Consider the following 19,903-nt stretch of genomic DNA (forward strand, 5'->3'; position numbering starts at 1 on the left):
CTCCTTACAGATGGAGATTAACTCGGAGCTGGAGCGCCATCCGTTTCCCTGACTGTTTGTTATTAAAGAGATGGATGGTGGCTTGCAGTGCCAGCCCGACGCAACCGCAATTACAGCAGGGCCCATGATAGATAGAGGCAGAGAGGCAGGAGATGGAGAGAAGGAGATAGAGAGAGGGGCATCTATCACGCCCTTTAATCTACCTGTCACTCCGGGGGGAGAGGGGGGAGAATTAAAGAGAGAAGATTTTGGGCTGGCTAAATTCTTCTCTGGTAATATAAAAGATGCAAATGTGTCTGCTTAGCATTGCGCTCTCTATAGTTGCAGAAAATGTGTAACGTTCCTCCAGTGTAATTTACAAGCCTTTTTATTACACATTCATGTTACATTAATAAATTAAAAGTAGGAATCTTAAGAATCCGGTATATTGTTGTGACTTTCACACCACGTGATTTACAGTACATGTGTCAAATGTCTGTTACTCGCCCCTGACTAATAATAATGTTCAATGTATTCTGAAGCTAAATCAGCCATTGATATACAAGAATCAGTGGATTATCCTGCATCTTTGCTCCCATTCAAATCTTGAAATATGAAAATCATAATATTTATTTGTAATGATGGTTATAACAAAAAAAATTGGAAACACTTGAATGTCAAGTAAATATATTGTAATCTGGTGTCTGCTTAAATGTTTGAAATGACTTTTATAGACAAAAAAGATGTACTTAAAGAATATTTTTTGAAATAGATAAGAATAATGAAGATAAAAGCAGACCAGAATAAATGTAAACTACTGATATATTGTTTAAAAATGCATCTCAGACTGAGACACCAAGAAACTAAAGGTTACACACTAAAAATGCTGGGTTTTTCAACCCATCATTGGGACAAACCCAGAAGTTGAGTTAAATTAACCCTGAAAAAGTTTTTTTTTGACCCAATAATGCTTAACCTCTTCAACCCTAGGACCCTGCCCCAGGTCCAAAATTTCTTATTTTGACTTAATATAAAATCATGGACTGTCATGGACCCCAGTAACACATATGAAATACTGTTTGAAAGCTTAGAGTCTCTACTTTCTGCAGATATACATCACTTTGACATATCTTTTACTGTAAGAAAGTTATTTACACTTAATTTACACTATCACACACCCCCATATTTTTTTATATGATTTAATATTCACATATTTCATATTTTTCAAGTATGACAAACATGGGCAAGTCTTATATCAAATGAAAGCTCTCATTCTCAGGAATAAGGCTACATCGTTTTTTGTAAATTTATGTGAAACTTGAGCGTGAGCTGCCTCAGATAGCACAGATAGCCACAAATGCTACACCATCTTTTATCTTAGGTCCTACTCTAAAAATGAGTCCATTAACAGCATTTTCTTTGGTTGTGTGTATGAATAATCCCTTGCTATTTATTATATGTGCAAAACAAAAAATTAATATTTATATGAAAAATGTATTTTCACACCCTTCAGTAAAATGAGAATAACTTTTGAATTCGACATGCATAAAGAGTTCATTATTTTTTGGGGTGTTTACTGTCTGCTGCTGCTAACAACCAGAACTGTCTGCAGTCTGCTAGAGCACCCAGAACCAGAGTTATACACTATCAAAGGCAGTATTTACAACATAAAAAAAGACAATTTGGTGTTTCATCATATGAAAAACAACATAAATAACAATATTTGTCACAAACAGTAGCTTTTTATGTAACTTCAAAGGGTTTTCTGTAAAATGGTATAAAGATATTGCATTTATTCCACTGTATGTGGTTATGGGGAAACTTCAAATGTTTTTAGGCAGGAATTGTATACATAAGGGTATTATTCCTTCCTTCATTTGGAGTAAAATAACTTTTGCATACATTATGATAGAGAAAAAAATGCATTTTTCCTCTGTAAGGTGACAATTGCTGGAATCAAACTGTCTGCACGTAGCTAGAGTACCCAGGTCCAGAGTTATACACTTTCAAATAAAAACTTTAGAAAAAAAAAACATCAAAAAGCGCCTATTTATTTTTGTGTTTATTAGAGGACTGACAACACATACAACCATGTTGAGCACTTTTAACAGTGTTTTATGTAATTTCAAAGGGTTTCCTGTAAAATGATACCAAACTTTTGTATGTGCACCTCTGCTTGTGGGTATGAGAAGCTTTTGAAATTGGGTAGGCCAAATCCTGGCGAAAATCCCCAAAATAGCTTCAGGGTGTAACAACCCAGCATATTTAACAGTTCCAGCCTAAATATTTATCCATTTTTAGAATGCACTTTTTATTTTATTTTTTTATTTTTGATGCGTTTATTCCCAAAATAATTCCTGTAGTAACATCTGTGTTTTTCCATAGTTTTAATGAGGTTCTGAAATGTGGAAAAAATAAATAAATAATGAGTGTTTGCAACACTCTAAGTTATTTTTAACCCAGCGTTGGGTCAAAAAGGGTTTATATCTGACTGGAGAGTGGGTTAAAACAACTAAGCATTTTGAGTAGAAACAACTAGGTTAAATTTATTTGTCCCTTTTTGACCCAAGGTTGTCTTAAAAATAACCCAGCATTTTTTGAAGTGAAACTTTTAACCGGTAGTGTAAAGCAGAGGTCTTCAACCCTGCTCCTGGGGACCCACTATCCTGCAAAGTTTATTTCCAACCCAGCTCCAACACACCTGCCTATAATTTACAAGTGATCCTCTTGATTAGCTTGTTCATGTGTGTTTGATTAGGATTGGAGCTTAACTCTGCAGGACAGCGGGTCCCTACAGGAACAACATTGAAGACCTCTGATGTACAGTGTATCTATAAAAGTTTAAAGTCCCCATGAAATCAAAACTGACTATTCTTTTTTTAATGGAATATTGCTGTGTTTATTATAAATAATTTATCCACGTGAGTCAGTATTGTTTTTATTTATTATGTGTCTCTCATAAACTTTTATAGGGCCCTCTAAAATCTGTTTTATTTTTTCCCAAATGCCGTTTTATTTTTTCCCAAATTCCGTTTTGTCCGTTTAAATTTTTGGCAATTATTTTTTTTTACCTTAAACCTTACCTTTTACCTTAAACACATCGATCCAGCGGAGCGCGATCATATTTTAAACACGATCGCTTGAAATGCATATAACTTCACAAACATACACAGGATAGTGATCTGACTTCGGACAGCATGAGCGCGCAGCTGCCGGACATGCGAGCGAAAGAGAGACAGAGAGCGGGACCACGATGCAGATGATTATATTTTAAACGCGAGGGATAGTTTGCCTCGGCTCGCTTGAAATGCATAAAACTGAACAAATACATGAGGATTTATGTTCGGACTTTGGACAGATGTGAGATCGCGTGCACGTGAGAGCAGTGAAAGAGACGTGGTGGCCTTGCTAGCGTTATTGTACTTCTTGTTTTTCACATGGGTTTGTGATATCAGGTGGATATCAGTGCATGTATATTTGCTCTCCCAGTCAACAGAATGTTGATAAAACTTACAAAATAACAGTTTTCTGCTCCAGTCACATACAATGTGGAAACTGCTCGGAACTGAGGGCTTAGCGTCAAATTTCTTAATTTTTTCGCTTAATTTCTTAATTGAGTCGTGAAGAGCCGCTTCGCCATGGTTTCAATGTTTTGGAGGGGGTCTGAAATGACTGGGCGGGGGGGTGTTGCCCAGATTTGCTTCACCAGGTCTATTTCCCCCAGACATACGTTCTTCTCCCACACAAAAAAATGGAATTTATTAAAGGGGACAGAGAATGAAAAAACATTTTTATCTTGTCTTTGTTAAATAATGGTAGTCTACCCACATTCACAAACATACAAAAAATGCTAGACATGCTAAACATCTCAGTCTCATAGAAATTCCTCTTTTAGAAATGTCAGCCAGAAAACAGCCCAATCTGAAAAACTGATGCTTATGACATCACAGGCATCTAACTGCCCCTCCACTTTAAAATAATTGGCTACATTTTTTGAGTGGCAGCAAAGTCAGCCAATCAGTAATGAGATTGCAAGTTAAGCCAGTAGGGGGAGCCAAATAGGTGCAAAACCACTTGTTAAAAATCACCCACCCTAATAGAGCTATCTAAGAGAGGTTTTTAGGAAGCTTCTAAGGCATTACAGACTCAAACAAAAACATTTTTGTCTACATGTCACATCACAGAACAAGGATAAATACCCCGTTTAATCATTCTATCTCACCTTTAAAAATTATAGGGCCCTAAACTATAAAGTCCCTGTGAACAGGAAGTCGCGATCAACTTCTGTATTGTGATGTACTTCTGAGTAAAACTGTAATAACACAAGAATCAGAGTGGGCGTGGCTTGTGTTTTTTTACTGAATTAACTGGGTGAGTGACAATTTGGTATCTCCAGTTTACCTAACTTGCATGTTTTTGGCCTGTGGGAGGAAACCAGAGTACCTGGAGTAAACCCACACTGACACAGGGAGAACATACAAACTTCACACAGAAAGGCCACCTGACCTAGCCAGGGCTCGACCTTCTTGCTGTGAGGCAACAGAGCTACCCACTAAGGGCGTGCTCACATTATCCAAACCAAACTGATCCTCAAAGCCTGGTTCGTTTGACTGGTGTGATGGCTCTGTACCGCAGCCATGCGTGGTTTGGTTAATCGCGCTCTGGCTGGCTTGCAGAGGTGCATGGCTGGAGCGTGGTTCATTTGGGCTCAGGGGCAGAATGCTATGGTGTGAGCGCATTTGTGCCTGAGTGCGATTCAAAAGGAGAGACGTCAATTGCGTGACCACTCACCTTTATCTGCCTCTGTAAAAACCTTCTGGGGTTACGTGAAAGTCCGAGCTGCACACGCGACTGATCAACTAAGCAATATGATGACATGTAAGAGGGCTGTCTGTCATCACGCAATAAACGACTCTGAATAAAAAACACACACTTAAAGCAACACTATGTAGTTTTTTACCTTTAAATAATGTCTCTAAAATTATTTTAGTGATAGAACAACTTTTAACTGGACAAATTGTACTGTTCCTGCAACCTGATCAGCCTCCTAGCTGCTACAAGCACACTTTGAAAGTGGCGGTGGAGGGTAGCGCACACAGCCCCTCCCCTCCCCCTGCCTACAGAAGAGTGTCTGATACCAGGCACTGTTGCGCTTTTCAACCACATGGGGGAGCTGTAAGTCATTTTTACATGGAAACTACATAGTGTTGCTTTAACATTACGATGGTTTCCAGTGTTAAGAGAGCGCTTTACTTCCTGCTTTCTTCAAAACAATCGCATCTTAATGACGAAAGCACACCTGGGCTCGGATCAATAAAAGTAAAGTGCATGCGTGCATCTGGGGGAGTGGAGTAGGAAGGGGTGACAATCCCACTGGGGCATGGTTTGGTTTGGATAATATGAGTGCACCCTAAGCCACTGTGCCGCACCCAGAATTTGGCTGAAGTTTATGAGGGCACATGATTTTTTTATATATTGACCCAATATATAAATTGTTCCTTTGAAAAGTACAAATTTTCAGTTTTGATTTCATGGGGACTTAATTAATGTCACTTTCTTGTGGCAATCATTCTGACCATCCATCAAGTCTGTGAAGTCCATTTCTGAATGAAACGCCTACTTTTCTATATTCAATCAATTCACAGTGGAAAACACAAGCCACGCCTACTATTTTCCATGCCAGTTCCTGTTCACAGACACTTTTTGAACAGTCTTGCAGTGCCTGAGTACCAGTGTACACTGCAAAAAATTATTTTCAAGAAAAAAATGTCTTAGTATTTTTGTCTTGTTTTCAGTTAAAATATCTAAAAATTCTTAAATTAAGATGCTTTATCATGATGAGCAAAACAACCCAAGAAAATAAGTCTACCTTATAGACCAAAAATATCAAATTTAAGTGATTTTGTGCATAAAACAAGCAAGGAAATCTGCCAATGGGGTAAGCAAAAAATTCTTAAACACTAAATTCAAGAAAAATTTGCTTACCCCATTGGCAGATTTGTTTGCTTGCTTTATGTATAAAATCACTTAAATTTAATATTTTTGGTCTAAAAACTAGACTTATTTTCTTGGGTCGTTTTGCTCATCAAGAGAAAGCATCTTAATTTAAAAAAATTTTAGATATTTTTTACTGAAAACAAGACAAGATTTTTTTCTTGAAAATCATTTTTTGCTGTGTAAAGCCTTTAAGAAAACTTTTTTTGCATTCACCTGAATAAACCCTAACTGTCAGCTTTATTTCCATACATTACTTTAAGAAGTCTTGTCTTGTTCATTTCTTCTGCCGTCATCTCACATGATGCATAAGTAGACTACACCTATTTTTAGCTCACTGACAAAATGTTAAATGGTCTCTCATGTCTAAGTCACTTTAAATAAAAGCATCTGCTAAATAAATAAATGCAAATGTGAATAAAGTCTGGTTCACTTTACAGCTAAAATTTCATGCCAACATTTCTTAGTTAAATCGAAAAGACTGCCTAACTATGTTTAGCAAACAACCACGGTTAAGTTTGTTATTATGTAATATTCAGGGTCGGATCAATCTGAACTGAAATAAAATCCTGTAATATACAGATGCATTCATGGATATCTTGTTTACATAACGGCTTAAATACGGTTTCTGGAGATGCTATGGCACAAACTTCACAAATGTTGGCAAATCCAGTACATAGTTTTCCCTGGAAGCCCTGAATGTAGCAGTCTGGGAAGCATCCTGGGAACTTTATTTCTTGGCAGTCTGATTTAAACCTGTCCGGTCTGACTCCCAGAAACTGTGTTGGAGCAGTCAGTTATGGACCTGGTGATTTCTACAAGCGCCTGCCAGTATTGTGAGCAATGTGCATCAGATGGTTAGTGAATGATTTGTTGATCGAACCCTAACCCTCCCCTTAATTTAGCCTGAATCCAGAACTAAATCACAGAAGCAAAACATTTGAATTCAAAGAGGACAAAGTGTTTGAACCGTAGCCCTGCGGTCAGTGTAAGTGCTCTGATGTATTGAGATGTTGTTCTGTAGGCCACAGCTCCAGTGCAGATGCTTGCGATGTCGCCCCTAGCAGATTTTCACAGTATGTACTATAGTAAAACACAAGAAAATTACACAATTTATCAAAATGTCCCAGAACAAACACACACCTGCAGTGAAAGGACATCGAACCACACGCCTGCTGTAACGCAATACAGTTTTTCTTTTCCAGTGTTACAAAAATGTTATGAAAAATCCAAGGTTCTCCCGTTTCCTGTCCTCCGTCTCATCTGCCTCGTGGAGTGAGGGATGGGATGGAGGGATTAATACTCTTCCGCTGGCCGCAGAGATGATGGATGGACAGATGTGGAGAAGGACAGAGGGAGGTAAGGGAGAAGGCCAAGGGAGGAACGCAAAGCCAAGTGCTCGATAAATCTAATGGAAGGTCTGCTTTGCATCAGGCACTGACAGATTGTTGCCGAGGTGTTATGATGTACGGCCGCTTTACTGCATGCTGATTGGACGGGATTTTTTTTGTGGTTTTGCTGTACTTTAAGGGAATGCTAAAACTTTTGTCTTTGTGAAAAGGGTGTCACTGACTGTGTGTTTGTAAGTATTGTGGGCCAAGTCTCACTGATCGAGGAACAGTCAAATGAGATCTGTCTATCTGTCAATATGTCTATCATGCTATAGATATTTGTGCATTTAACAGTAAAATATCATAAATGCTACAGAATAAAATCATGTGTTGCAAACAAGCAGAGTTTATGTTGTAAAGCAGTAAAATGACTTTCCCATAATTCCCTGTGTGACCCTTTACATTTGAAGAGTGTGAAGAGTCACACAGTTACATACATTCGAGTGTTAATCTTGTTTAATTTGTGTTTATATTATTATTTTCATGTCACATGGTGGTGTTTTGTATTTGTGTGCATGACACTGACTGCGCACCATCACAAGTATAATTAATGACCTATAGAAAAGCCACTTTAAACTTTGATTCATCGTGTGGCTGTCCCTTTTTACTGTCTGTATTATGGCGGTTAAGTGCTTTTATAAAGCAGATTTATGTGATCGGTTAATGAAATATGTGGTTAAGAACTGTAATGCACACAATTTTGTTGCTGTTTTAAACTGTTGTGTTCTTTGGTGTTGGTAGCTTGCTGTTTTTTACAGTAAAAATATTTTTTGTCCAATTTTTTTCTTTTAATGGGACAGATGTCTTGGCTCACTACCAAGATGTCAAACTGTATGTAGGGCAAGAAAAGCAAATCTTTTCATATTATAATACAACTTAATTTCTCAAAGAAAGATACAAGCTTATGGTGCATGTCTATGGCACACTTTTTACAGTATAGCATGGCATCCTTGTTTACACAAGTGTGTGTGCTTTCTCTGGAGCGTATGTGTGTGTGTTTTCAATCAGCATTTGGAGTCATCTGTAAGTGTCGTTGTGCTGTGACCTGGCTAAGATCAGATAAAGTATGCCTGCAGCCCTCCCCTCCGCCTGCTCCATTTGTTATAGAGTAGCTGTCGGGGCTCTGTGATTGGTTGTTGTGGGAGACAGATAGCCGATAGGCCCTGATTAATAGTTGCGGCTCTGCCACTTGCTCATTGATCAAGTGAACAGGCTACAGAGAGAGAAAGGAGCGAGCGATCGAGCAAGCGAGAGAGAGAGAGAGAGAGAGACTATACATCAGCCTCTTAGCTTCTGCTTATCTTGTTGCAGTGATAAAGTCTTGTTTGTTGGCTGCTTTTAATACAATGTAATGCACAGTGATGTAATTTCTTGTACAGTATAGTGCCCAAGCATCTTTAGCATGTTAGGTTTAAATGTACAAACGAATTTTGTTATTAAAGTTTGTCATAAAACATACACACATTTCTGATAACACTTCGCAATAAGGTTGTATTTGTTAATGCATAAGCTGAGATTAACTAATATATTTTTTCAGCATTTCTTCATCTTTATTAATGTTAATTAATGCCAATTCAACTGTTTAAATTCATTGTAGATTAATTAATGATAACAGGTACAACTTTGATTTTAATGAAATAACATGAATTAAGGCTGTAAAAATATTGGTTTTGATTATGATTAAAAAATCATTCTTAGTTCATGTTAGTTAATGCATACAATATTAATGTTAACAAATACTTACTACCCAAATTTTTTGTATAATAAATGCATATCATGCAAACACAGAAGTCTAGAGGAACAATCAAGCAAAATCAATATGTTAATATATATAAAAGTTGGAAATTAAAAATGCAAATGGAATTTATGTAAATATCAAAAGGGGATGCATTGGATGCTGTTACTGGTTATCATTTCTTTAACCCTGGAGAACCCAAGAACCTTTTTCCTAAAACTTCAATTAACATTGGACAAATTTGACCCGTGGGTTCTCCAGGGTTAAACAATTGTAGGTTATATTATATAGTCCTGCAATGTAATACAATTAATTCTGTCAATAAATTTGAGATATGCATAGAAAAATTTACAAAAAATTTATTTCAAACTGATTTTACATTTAGTTGTAGATTACCAAGGCCACTTCTGCATGTATATCAGGCAGTGTGCATAGGTTTGAATATTTGTGTATATGAAATATATGAAAGCGAAAGGGGGAAAGAGAGAAAAGTGGACTAAAGTGTGTGTGTGTAAGGGAGAGAGAGAGAGAGAAAGAGAGAGAGAGCAGGGGCGGTGAATGAGGTCTCTCGGTAGGGGGGGTCAGTGGTGGGAGGTCGTGACCTGGTCGACCCCGGGGGAGTGAAGATCATCAATCAGCGAGAGGCAGGACCAAACAGCAGGGGCCGAACACACCCCCTGTCCCCTGAACCACCCCCTCATATACACACACAAGCAGATGGCCTTGCAACAACTGCTTCTTGCTCACCTAACACACACACACACACACACACACACACACAAACACACACACACATTTACAGACTGTGTTTGATTGATTTTCTGTTTCTGTTGTTATTCAGACAGTATTTTACTGTCATGCTCCTATTTATACAAAAATGTGTCTAGAAACTCCTGGTAAATTCCCATAATCCACAGATCATTATATTGTAATGTTCCTAGTGTAATAATGACAATAAATATTTGTAAGGAATATCAGGATAATCTGCTTGTTTGCTCTTTCATTATGCTGCACTCCTACAAATAGTGCACAATGCCTCCTCTATAACTGTAATATACTGAATAAAGTTATACAGCACCCATATATAATGTAAATTATGTGTTATATAAGGTGTTAAATTACATTTGAAGCGGCATCTCTTAAAGCTTAAACCCTTACTCATGCAACGTATTTTACAAATCGGTTTTATTTGTAATTATTTACACATTAAGCATCATCAGTTAACTGGTCTGTACTGTAGTTTGTGAAGTGAGGTGTAATACCAACAGCACCTCCTGCTGTATAAAACAGTGTGTCATAGGTGTAAGTTAACCTTTATAGGGTTAATCTGATGCAAAAACATGAAAAAATTGTATTTTAGTAAAGGCAGACTGTTGGGAAGCACATCTGCTAATTTTTGCAATAAAACAGCTTATGAATAATGTATTTCACATTCATTTTATCAATGAGGTTTTTACTATTCACTTTATAAAAAGTCTTAGTTAGAAATCAAGTAAATTGTGCAGTTAAATCCAGAAAAAAACTTTAAACTTTTTACTTTAGACCATTATATCTAAAGCATGATGTTTACTAAGAGATACAAATTCATTGTTATAAATCTTTTCAAACCTACACTCCAAAAAAAAAACACACATGTGCAGAATAATACAAGCCTGATGTTGTTTAGTGACTGCTGTGCAGTATATATATATATATATACTACAAACTATTTCCTAATAATAGTGTAAAATAGTGTAAATTATTTCAAACAGTAGTTTGTTACAGTATATCGTTCTCACATTTTTCCTTGAGAAAAGGTTGCATGTAATGTCGAGTTTTCATAGTTAAAAACAAACAAATTTGGCCTGCTTTTTTAATGTAAATAACATTTTGTCACATAAAAGTATCAGTCTAGTCTAGAAAGAGATTGTGGGTGATATCTCTTCCAGTCTGTTGACTTACAATAATTAGGTGGCACTTTATTTTACAGTCCAGTTTCACGTGTATATACTGTAACAAGTAGCAGCCCTATCCCTAACCCACAATAAGTAAGTGGATTTACCACCATTTCTTTGGGTAAATGTCTATAATTATCTTGTTTTCTAAATTAAATTATGTGGTATAATTATGTAATTTAAGACTACTAATTTTATACACAATACTTCTGAGAATGCTTTTATTTATAAAGAAAGCTCTTCATTGGCAATTTGTGTTTGTTTGTTTGTTTGTTTGTTCGTTTGTTCGTTTTTGTTTGTTTGTTTGTTTGTTTCAAAAATGAACCTTAAACAAATGCATTTATGTTTAAAATGAGCAATAAACATCTAGGAAATATAAAATTAGCTATATAAATATTAAATTGATAAATGTAATTGCTTAGAATGGCATCTGCTTTCGCCTCCTTGTTTTAAAGTATTATGTTTTGAAATCCTAAAAGTGCAGAGCATACAAACTGCAATTCTGTTTTCATTGTCATCCAATTTAAACTAATCACACAGCCAGGATATAATTAACCCTGATTTTAAAACTATAAAAAATATAGCTTTTATCTGCTGATACGGATTATATGCAGATATATTGGTGCATCCTTATATTACATTTATTCTCTGACAGCAAGCCTAATTATCTTTAGCCAATTATTGTTTATTGCACATAAGACGTCTGCAGTGATCACATTTGCCTGCTTTGCATAGTATATATAGTACACCCTACATACATCCTACAAGTTACATCCTACAATATTATTTTTTTCAATTCAATTTTATTTATATAGCGCTTTTCAAAATTGTATAAAGCAGCTTTATATTAATAAAAACAAGAGAAAACACAGAAAAATCAGAGAACAACAAAAGTACCAAACGTCTAAGATTAAACCATACTAGTGAGTGGAGTATTAATGTTATGTATAGAGGAAAGTTTTAGGTTAAGCTAAAGACTACCAAGGGATGAAATATGCTATTCTATACACAGGCCTTGATTAAAGGGCCACCATGTCATTGTTATTTATTTTTGGAGAGGAAACAGTGTGCTTGGCTGTTTTACTGAAATGAAGAAGATGTGATGAAGTTTTGATGAAGATGTGGCATGATGCAAAAGCAACATTTTGAAGCCATTTATGTCTTTGTCAGTATACACTATACTGTCGGTCATGATACATTTATTACAAAAACAAAAGGGTCCTTAAAACAAAAGGCGAAAATGATTCATCTTTGGATGGTTAAGTGAACCAGTTATGCAGCCAGCACAAGGTGCCCACCTTTAATAAAACCAGAGTCTTTATCTCATGTCAGTGTGCATTATTTTAAACAGAACTTTAGGTATAAAGCTCATAATATTACTCAAAAGACTGGTTAAAAAGCATCCACCAACCCTTGTCATCAAATGTAACGGGAATGTTGTGACAAGACGACAGCATAAATGCAGGTTTAGGTTCTGTGATTATCAAATCATATAGTGCCATGATGCATTTTAAGCCACTTGGCCACTCGCCTCTCAATCTCCTGTGAAGATGAAAACACAACAACACAAAAATAATTTCATCTTAAATCCATCTTTGTTTAACACACTACAGTACTTTTACCTTTCTGGCCTGGTGCAGTGCAGGTTTATCCAGAGCTTTATCTTGGTTCATGTCGGCACAGTGTGCAGTGCCGTTAATAAGAAGGATGCTATCATCGTCCACCGTTGTGTCATTCCAGGTCACACTTAACTCCGTCCATGGGTCAATATTGCCTTTATCAGGAAAGGAAACAATTTATGGATCAGACAATATTCACTGTACATTGGTCTTAACAACACAGAAACTTATTGACACCAAAATGTTTGAAGCTGTAAGAATCTCATTAGGTAGGGTTAAAAGCTCAATTTCAAGTGTAGGATGACTCTCCATTCAAATGCTTACCATTAACATAGAGCACACGTTGGGTTTGTGGTCGCTTTCCTCCATAGTACTGGTTAGTGAAGTCAATGTAGAGAGGCAGACTGTATTGAGGGATGTCAAAGAGCTGAGAGCAGAGCTTAGTTTCAATCTGAAGGTTTATCGTGTGTGAGAATGGGCAGCTATCATCTTCACACGTCTGATCTGCTCCATAAGCCGATACAAAAGTATGAATAAACGAACAGGAACCCAAGAAACGTATCAAATGTATTTTTGTTTCATCTGATACTCACAGAAGCCAAACTCAGTGCAGGTCTGGTAAACCCACGGTCTATAACTGGATCTAACTTTAGTGTTATTGAGTTCAAGTACAAGCTTCTCATGAGAGACATCCAGACAGGGGGCGTTTACTCTGGCCTGATACATCTGAACACATAACATAATGATCACCAGTATTATTTTGATGTTGTCTGTAACAATTGCGTGTGCCAGTCTGTAATAAATCAAAACAATACTCTTGTTTTTTGCTATGGGGTCCATTTGGATTAAAATGCCATTTACAGAATATATTTTATAGTCAGTATGTAAAGTTGAGGTACATTGTGTGCAGTTTGTCTGGTAGTGGCAACCTGTTTCGCAAAGCTAATGATGCCCTCTGCTGGTTACACATGATATATTACACTGAATTACACAGGTTAGATCTAATAGTTTGCTAATACTGCATACAATCCATACTTAAAGGGTTAGTTCACTGAAAAATGAAAATTATGTAATAATTTATTCACCCTCATGTTGGTTTAAACCTGTATATATTTCTTTGTTCTGCTAAGGAAAGAAATCTTGAAACATGTTTTTCAGTGAACTGTCCCCAAATGAACTGTTACTCTTAAACATAACGTTTTTTAGATGACACATAATATCAAGAACTATCGCTCCGTACCGCCATTAGTTTGATCAGACGGTCATATGGCTCCTCCTGTTTATAAGCTTCACTCTTATTGGTCATGATGTCACAGAGCTCCACAACGTTAAATTCCAGCCCCTCCTCGTTGTATTGGACAGTTCCCATGAAGACACCGGCTAAACTCTGCACCAGTTCAATCTTGTCCTCAGCTTTAACAGGAGACTCACAGCAGCCGAAGTCTCGGCCAACCTCAATTTCATTTCCCATCAGCAGAGCGGCCTCCACTGCAGCAAACGCCTCTCGCACTTCTGTTAAACACTAATAAACACACAGTCACATGCACATACAAACACAGATAAACTTATACTGATCTTACCTTTTCAGAGCCGCCCACTGCCTCGTTGGTAAGACTGCGACCAACCACCTGCAAAACCAAATAACTACTACTAAATCTCAGAAAAAAACATGTCAAAGTAACATTTAAACCTACAAAAATGTACAATGTATACTTTTTATAAATACACAGAAGCCTGAGTTTTGTGAAATGTTTGATAACTTTGCATGTCAAACCTTTAGTCATTATTGTACTGAATATTGCATCATTACTCTAATTAAGACATTAAAAATATATATAATAGGATGACATATTTTTGTAGACTAACCCTGGAAATAAGTGGGACACTGTCTCCTCGATAGAAAGCCTATTTTATCCCATAATCTTTTGAATTATCGCTATAAATAAGCTCTCTGTTTAACAAAGGTTTATTATGTTTATGACCCTTAGATGTTTTGTCCAAAGTGTTAATTTTCACAGATGAACACAACTTTTGAAGCTTTTTAAGTGTAAATGTGTTTACTAGAAATAAAATAAACAAATTTAGACTTCAAAATTCAAGAAAGTTGTGTTCATCTGTGAAGATTATCTTGTTGGACAAAACATGTAAATGTCATAAACTTTTGTTAAACACAGAGCAATTATTATTTATTTTTTTATCCAAAAGTCTATGGGAAACCAGCATCCCGCAAATTTCCCAGGGTTGGCCTACAAAAATATGTCATCCCTGGCTGTGACACTATTGGGTAACAGTAATATTTTACAATATGGATCAATTTGTTAACAAATGAATAGATTAGATATGAATTACCTTTTTGCAATATTTATGAATCTAGGTTAATATTCATTTATGGATCTAATATTCATTTATGGATCTAATTAACTGGTAGTTAATTTTCATAACACATCAACAAATATTAACTTAAAACATCTATATGTAGAAATTGGCCTTCATAAATCCTACTTTCATAAAAAGTATTTTTCCTTGGTTTTTAATAATAGCTATCTGAATTAACTTTTAATTATTGATTAATGTTGTAATAAATAGCCTACATGACACTTTACAATTAAAAAATACATTTACATTTATTTGGCAGATGCTTTTACCCAAATGCATACATTTTTATCAGTATGTGTGTTACCTGGGTTTGAACCCATGCCCTTTAATTTGCGCATCTATATAAATATAACACAATGCTCACCCACAGAGCTATACAGGTACATTACATTGACTTTAATTTTAATTGTAAATAATAGGCTATGTCAGGGTTTATTTTTGTGGTGGTGACAGGGTTCCCACACCTTAGTTAACTTCAAATTCAAGGACCTTTTAGGACTTTCCAGGTCTAATACCCTCAAATTCAAGGACTAAATGTGGGGACGCATTTCAAGTGAGAGCAAGATTACATCGTTTTAATGTGTCTATCATAACTATGCAAAAAAGCATTTTGGTATGAATCTACATTCGCATACAGAAGATATAAACATTTAAAGTGAACAGTTTAGCACGTGTGCTTAAAAGGCTACATTTTTTATGATATCATCCGACACTACACAGGGAATATGGATTCTTTCCAGAAAACTTCTTGCATAAAATAGATTCAAGCACTTTCAATGACCTGTATCTATGTATGTATATTTTCAAAAACTTCCCAGGGCCTTGAATTTTTTCCACCAGAATCACAAACTTTCAAGGATTTCAAGGACCCCAGGAACCCTGTGGTGAGTGGCATAAGTTCTAGTCGTGTTAATTGTAAGTTAAAATCTTCACCCTGTTATATGAGCTGAAGTCCAGTTGAGCATGAACAGGAGCAGAAGACGCCACCGCTCCATAGATGAGATGAGGAAACTGAAAGAGAAATGAAAACAAGCTAAACACAAACTACAACAGAAACACTTAAAGGGATACTAACGGTCAAAGGTTGCATTTCACTGCATGCCTATGATACACTATATTTTATGCCTTTAAACCTGCACACAATGCAGTGCTTTGAGTGCAATGCATCTTATTATTTGCAAAGTTGTATGTGTCTTAATGCAAGATGTGTTCAAGTCATGATTTTTATTGATAAATGGCTTAAATTTTTGTCTGTTCTCTCTTCAGAAGACTGAAATTAGTCACATGGGCATCTTTTATGGTGCTTTTGGAGGTTGCCAGTGTAATTTACAACATAAGTGAATAATTGATGACAGAATGTTTAATTTCTGGCGAACCGCTCTTTTGATTAATTTAATAAACTTTAGCAGACAGTTGATCTATCAATATGGTTTGTTTATTCATACAATACAGAATATAGAAAACAAATGATTGTCAACAGACCTTCCCTCTTAGCCAGGCCGAGAGAGCTCCAGCGTAGGAACCCCCAAAACTGATCCAGGTGTTTTTATAAGAGAGGTCAAAACGCTGGCTGATATAATGATGAAATGCTGCCAGGTCTGCCAGACTGAAAGAGGAAGGAGATGTGCCATAAGTTATATCATCTACTGTATATTTTGATCTGTTAAGCAGATGTTTTTCTGCATCAGTTACGCTTGCTGGCTGGAGAGATATCTGAGCTGATCGGTTTCTAGACCATCGGGGTTGATGCTCTTTCCATAAAAGCGATGTTCCAGAGCCACCAGCAGTGCTTCATGTCTCTCGGCCATCTCCACATGATGACCTGAGAGATGATGGGGGTGAAACACTTTTAAATGACAGGCATTGACTTCAAAGGGTCACTGAGAACTTTGTATCTTACAGTATGTGTTACTGGATATTAAACATCCAAAACTCTCAATTAAGAACCAAGAAGCATTTAATCAGCTAAATCCAACTCAAGAATTAGCATCAGTATATTTATTGATAAAATTGTGTTTGTTTTGCCATGATTATTTGTATTCATATCTGAGTAGATATAGGCCTACTGTAGCTATTTACTTAAAGCAAAGAACTTATATTGACAAATTGAGAATGAATTGGCGTGAGAATTTTCATTCCAAAATGGCGGCCGCGCTACTGAAGCACCACCTAGTGGCTGTTACCAAAAACGCATCAGAGTTTCACCTCTTGTTCTTCGATTCTCTTTGCTTAAAGGGGACATTTCACAAGACTTTTTTAAGATGTTAAATAAATCTTTGGTGTCCCCAGAGTGCATATGTAATGGTTTAGCTTAAAATACCATAGATCATTTATTATAACATGTTAAAATTACCACTTTGTAGGTGTGAGCAAAAATGTGCCGTTTTTGGGTGCGTCCTTTAAAATGCAAATGTGCTTTTCTCTGCACTAAATGACAGTGCCGTGCAGATTAAGGGATGGTATTATTATAATAAGATCCCATTCTGACATCACAAGGGGAGCCAAATTTCAATTACCTAATTTTTCACATGCTTGCAGAGAACGGTTTACCAAAACTATGTTACCAGGTTGATCTTTTCACATTTTCTAGGCTGTTAAAAGCACTGGGGACTTAATTATAGCACTTAAACATGAAAAACACTGATTTTCATAATATGTCCCCTTTAAATTATAACCTTAGAGATTTTAACTGATAAAATAAATATTCACTCATTTTCATGTAATCAAATATCAAAAGACTTTTATATATTTCCATCACTGATATTGAAAAATAATATTAAAAATAATTCTCCATATAGTGTACTATTTAAATTTTTCTTATTATAAATTTTGATGACTTTTCTTACATTCAGGGGCATATCTAAATTAAAAATAAAAATGTAATTTCTCCTTTCATGCTTTAATATAAACTACATCATATTAGCAATTAAAAAAGGGACATGCCCTTATAATCAGGTGTTTTTATCCAATCTGCCGATGTCCGATAGGAAAAAATGCTATTATCTGCCGATACTGATTATAGACGATATAACCCCTAATAATAATAATAATAATAATTCTGAAAAGATTTTTTATAATTTCCTTTTTTAGGATTGGTTACAAGTTGTAGGAAGTGAGTGCTGACCGTATAATAGACTATATTTAGAGAGAGGACCCTCTCCTCCAATGTAGAGAAAGATCGGTCCATCTGAGCGCTGCCAATAAACTTCATTCACCATGAATCTCTGAGAAAAATAAATACTGATCAACATTAATGACAATCAACAACAACTGATCAACAAATTAAGATTTTACAACAACAAACTAACATTAATTCAAATGAATGACAGATGTATTTAATTTAAAGGGCTTATGGTCTTTTTACAAGATGTAATATGCAGGACTGTAAGTGGGCGGAGCTTTATCAACGTGACCTCACATTGATAAGAGAATCAAAACAGCGTGTCTAATGAGACTGCTTTGGTTTAATGGGGATTAAAAAACAAGGAGCGGGTGAATTTTTTTCATTGTAGTGTGTTTGTGTTCACACACTGCCAACACACATTGTGTCCAAACACCTTGTAAAAGTGGATTTTGCGTAGTAGGTGTAATTTAATTGTAATGTTTATGACTCGATAGAGTGTATTATCTCATACCTGAGGAAAGGTTTTGGTATTTTTCCGGTCAAAATGGTTCAGGGGTTGATGAATTCGGCCTTCTTTGGGGATGACAGTGAAAGTCTTCATCATCACATGCTGTTTTATTCGGACCTGTTTGATTTTATTCCGACGCTCTTTCATACTCCAGAGAAGTCGACCTATGGAAAAATGTGTAATGTATCTTTAGATATATAAAGACATGAAAGTGTTTGGTAATATAATAATGTGGAAGCGTGGAATGATGCTTTAGTTATTTGAACTGATGGAAGCATTTTGGAGATTTTTCTATACTTTAAATTTTTTTTTAGCCAAATGTTTTCATAAAGGATTCATTGTATGACACACAAATTATATTGCAATTCATTCTTTATTATTTTTAATCAATTAACTAGTCTTGTAGTCAAGACCAGAGTGTGTCGAGCCCAGGACAAGACCAAGACCAAACGGGGCGAGACAGAATCTCAAATACTACATAACCAAATTTCAGATACTAAAGATCTAATTTAGATGAAACTATACAAATCAAAGTTCAATGTTTTTTACCTATTTGAGTGTACAGTAATCGATTAAGTCATATATCTTGTAATAATATTGTTTCTCCAAATCAAAGCAAGTCATTATAGGCTTTATACAAATTTACAGGTGTTTTAAGGTGGAATAATTTCCCAAAACTGAGCCGAAACATTATTTACTAATTTTAAACTTTATATATATTTTGATAATCGTTCTGAATCTGATCTCTAAAAAAATCCTTCACAAAAATGCAATTATTTCAGTTTAAAAAAAAAATAATAATAATAATACATTTAAAAGACAAATAAACATATTTAAGAGTTTAATACGCAGAGAAAAAAATAGATAGAATAAAAGTTTTTTTCCTGTCTGTTTGAAAGCAGAGGGTCTGTTCTTTCATTTGATATATGTGTATGTTTATATATTTTAAGAAGAACATTTTCCTGGAAGGCATTTTGTGAAAATCCCAAAAAATGTCTGGCGGGGAATGAGTTAATAAAAAAAACACTAAATAAATGATGCATAACTTTCATAACTTTAGAACGGACAAAAAGCACCTCAAAAAGTATAATTATCAAGGGAAGAAAAACAAAATGTAGGATATCTAAAATACAAACTGCAAAATATGAATATCTCACCGAAAACTTAAGGTAAAAGATGAGTCTTACCAGTGCAAACCAGGTCAGTTAGCAGTAGGACTATTATCCATCTCATCATAGACATC

General features: G+C 35.7%; 1 protein-coding gene across 1 annotated transcript; it reads right to left on the reverse strand.

Moving 5' to 3' along the window:
- Positions 1-11,808: 11,808 nt before the first annotated feature.
- prss16 (serine protease 16) lies at positions 11,809-19,342 on the reverse strand. Its single transcript, XM_055195630.2, has 11 exons — positions 18,664-19,342; positions 18,153-18,252; positions 16,721-16,850; positions 16,511-16,634; positions 15,962-16,039; positions 14,233-14,280; positions 13,893-14,174; positions 13,246-13,378; positions 12,977-13,156; positions 12,656-12,807; positions 11,809-12,575 (listed from the first exon to the last, which is right to left on the reverse strand). Exons 1-11 carry the CDS (start codon positions 18,805-18,807, stop codon positions 12,522-12,524), a joined length of 1,425 nt encoding a protein of 474 aa, XP_055051605.2. The 5' UTR covers positions 18,808-19,342; the 3' UTR covers positions 11,809-12,521.
- Positions 19,343-19,903: the final 561 nt, after the last annotated feature.

The sequence above is a fragment of the Misgurnus anguillicaudatus genome, chromosome 24 (assembly GCF_027580225.2).
Source record: "Misgurnus anguillicaudatus chromosome 24, ASM2758022v2, whole genome shotgun sequence".
Lineage (NCBI taxonomy): Eukaryota > Metazoa > Chordata > Actinopteri > Cypriniformes > Cobitidae > Misgurnus > Misgurnus anguillicaudatus.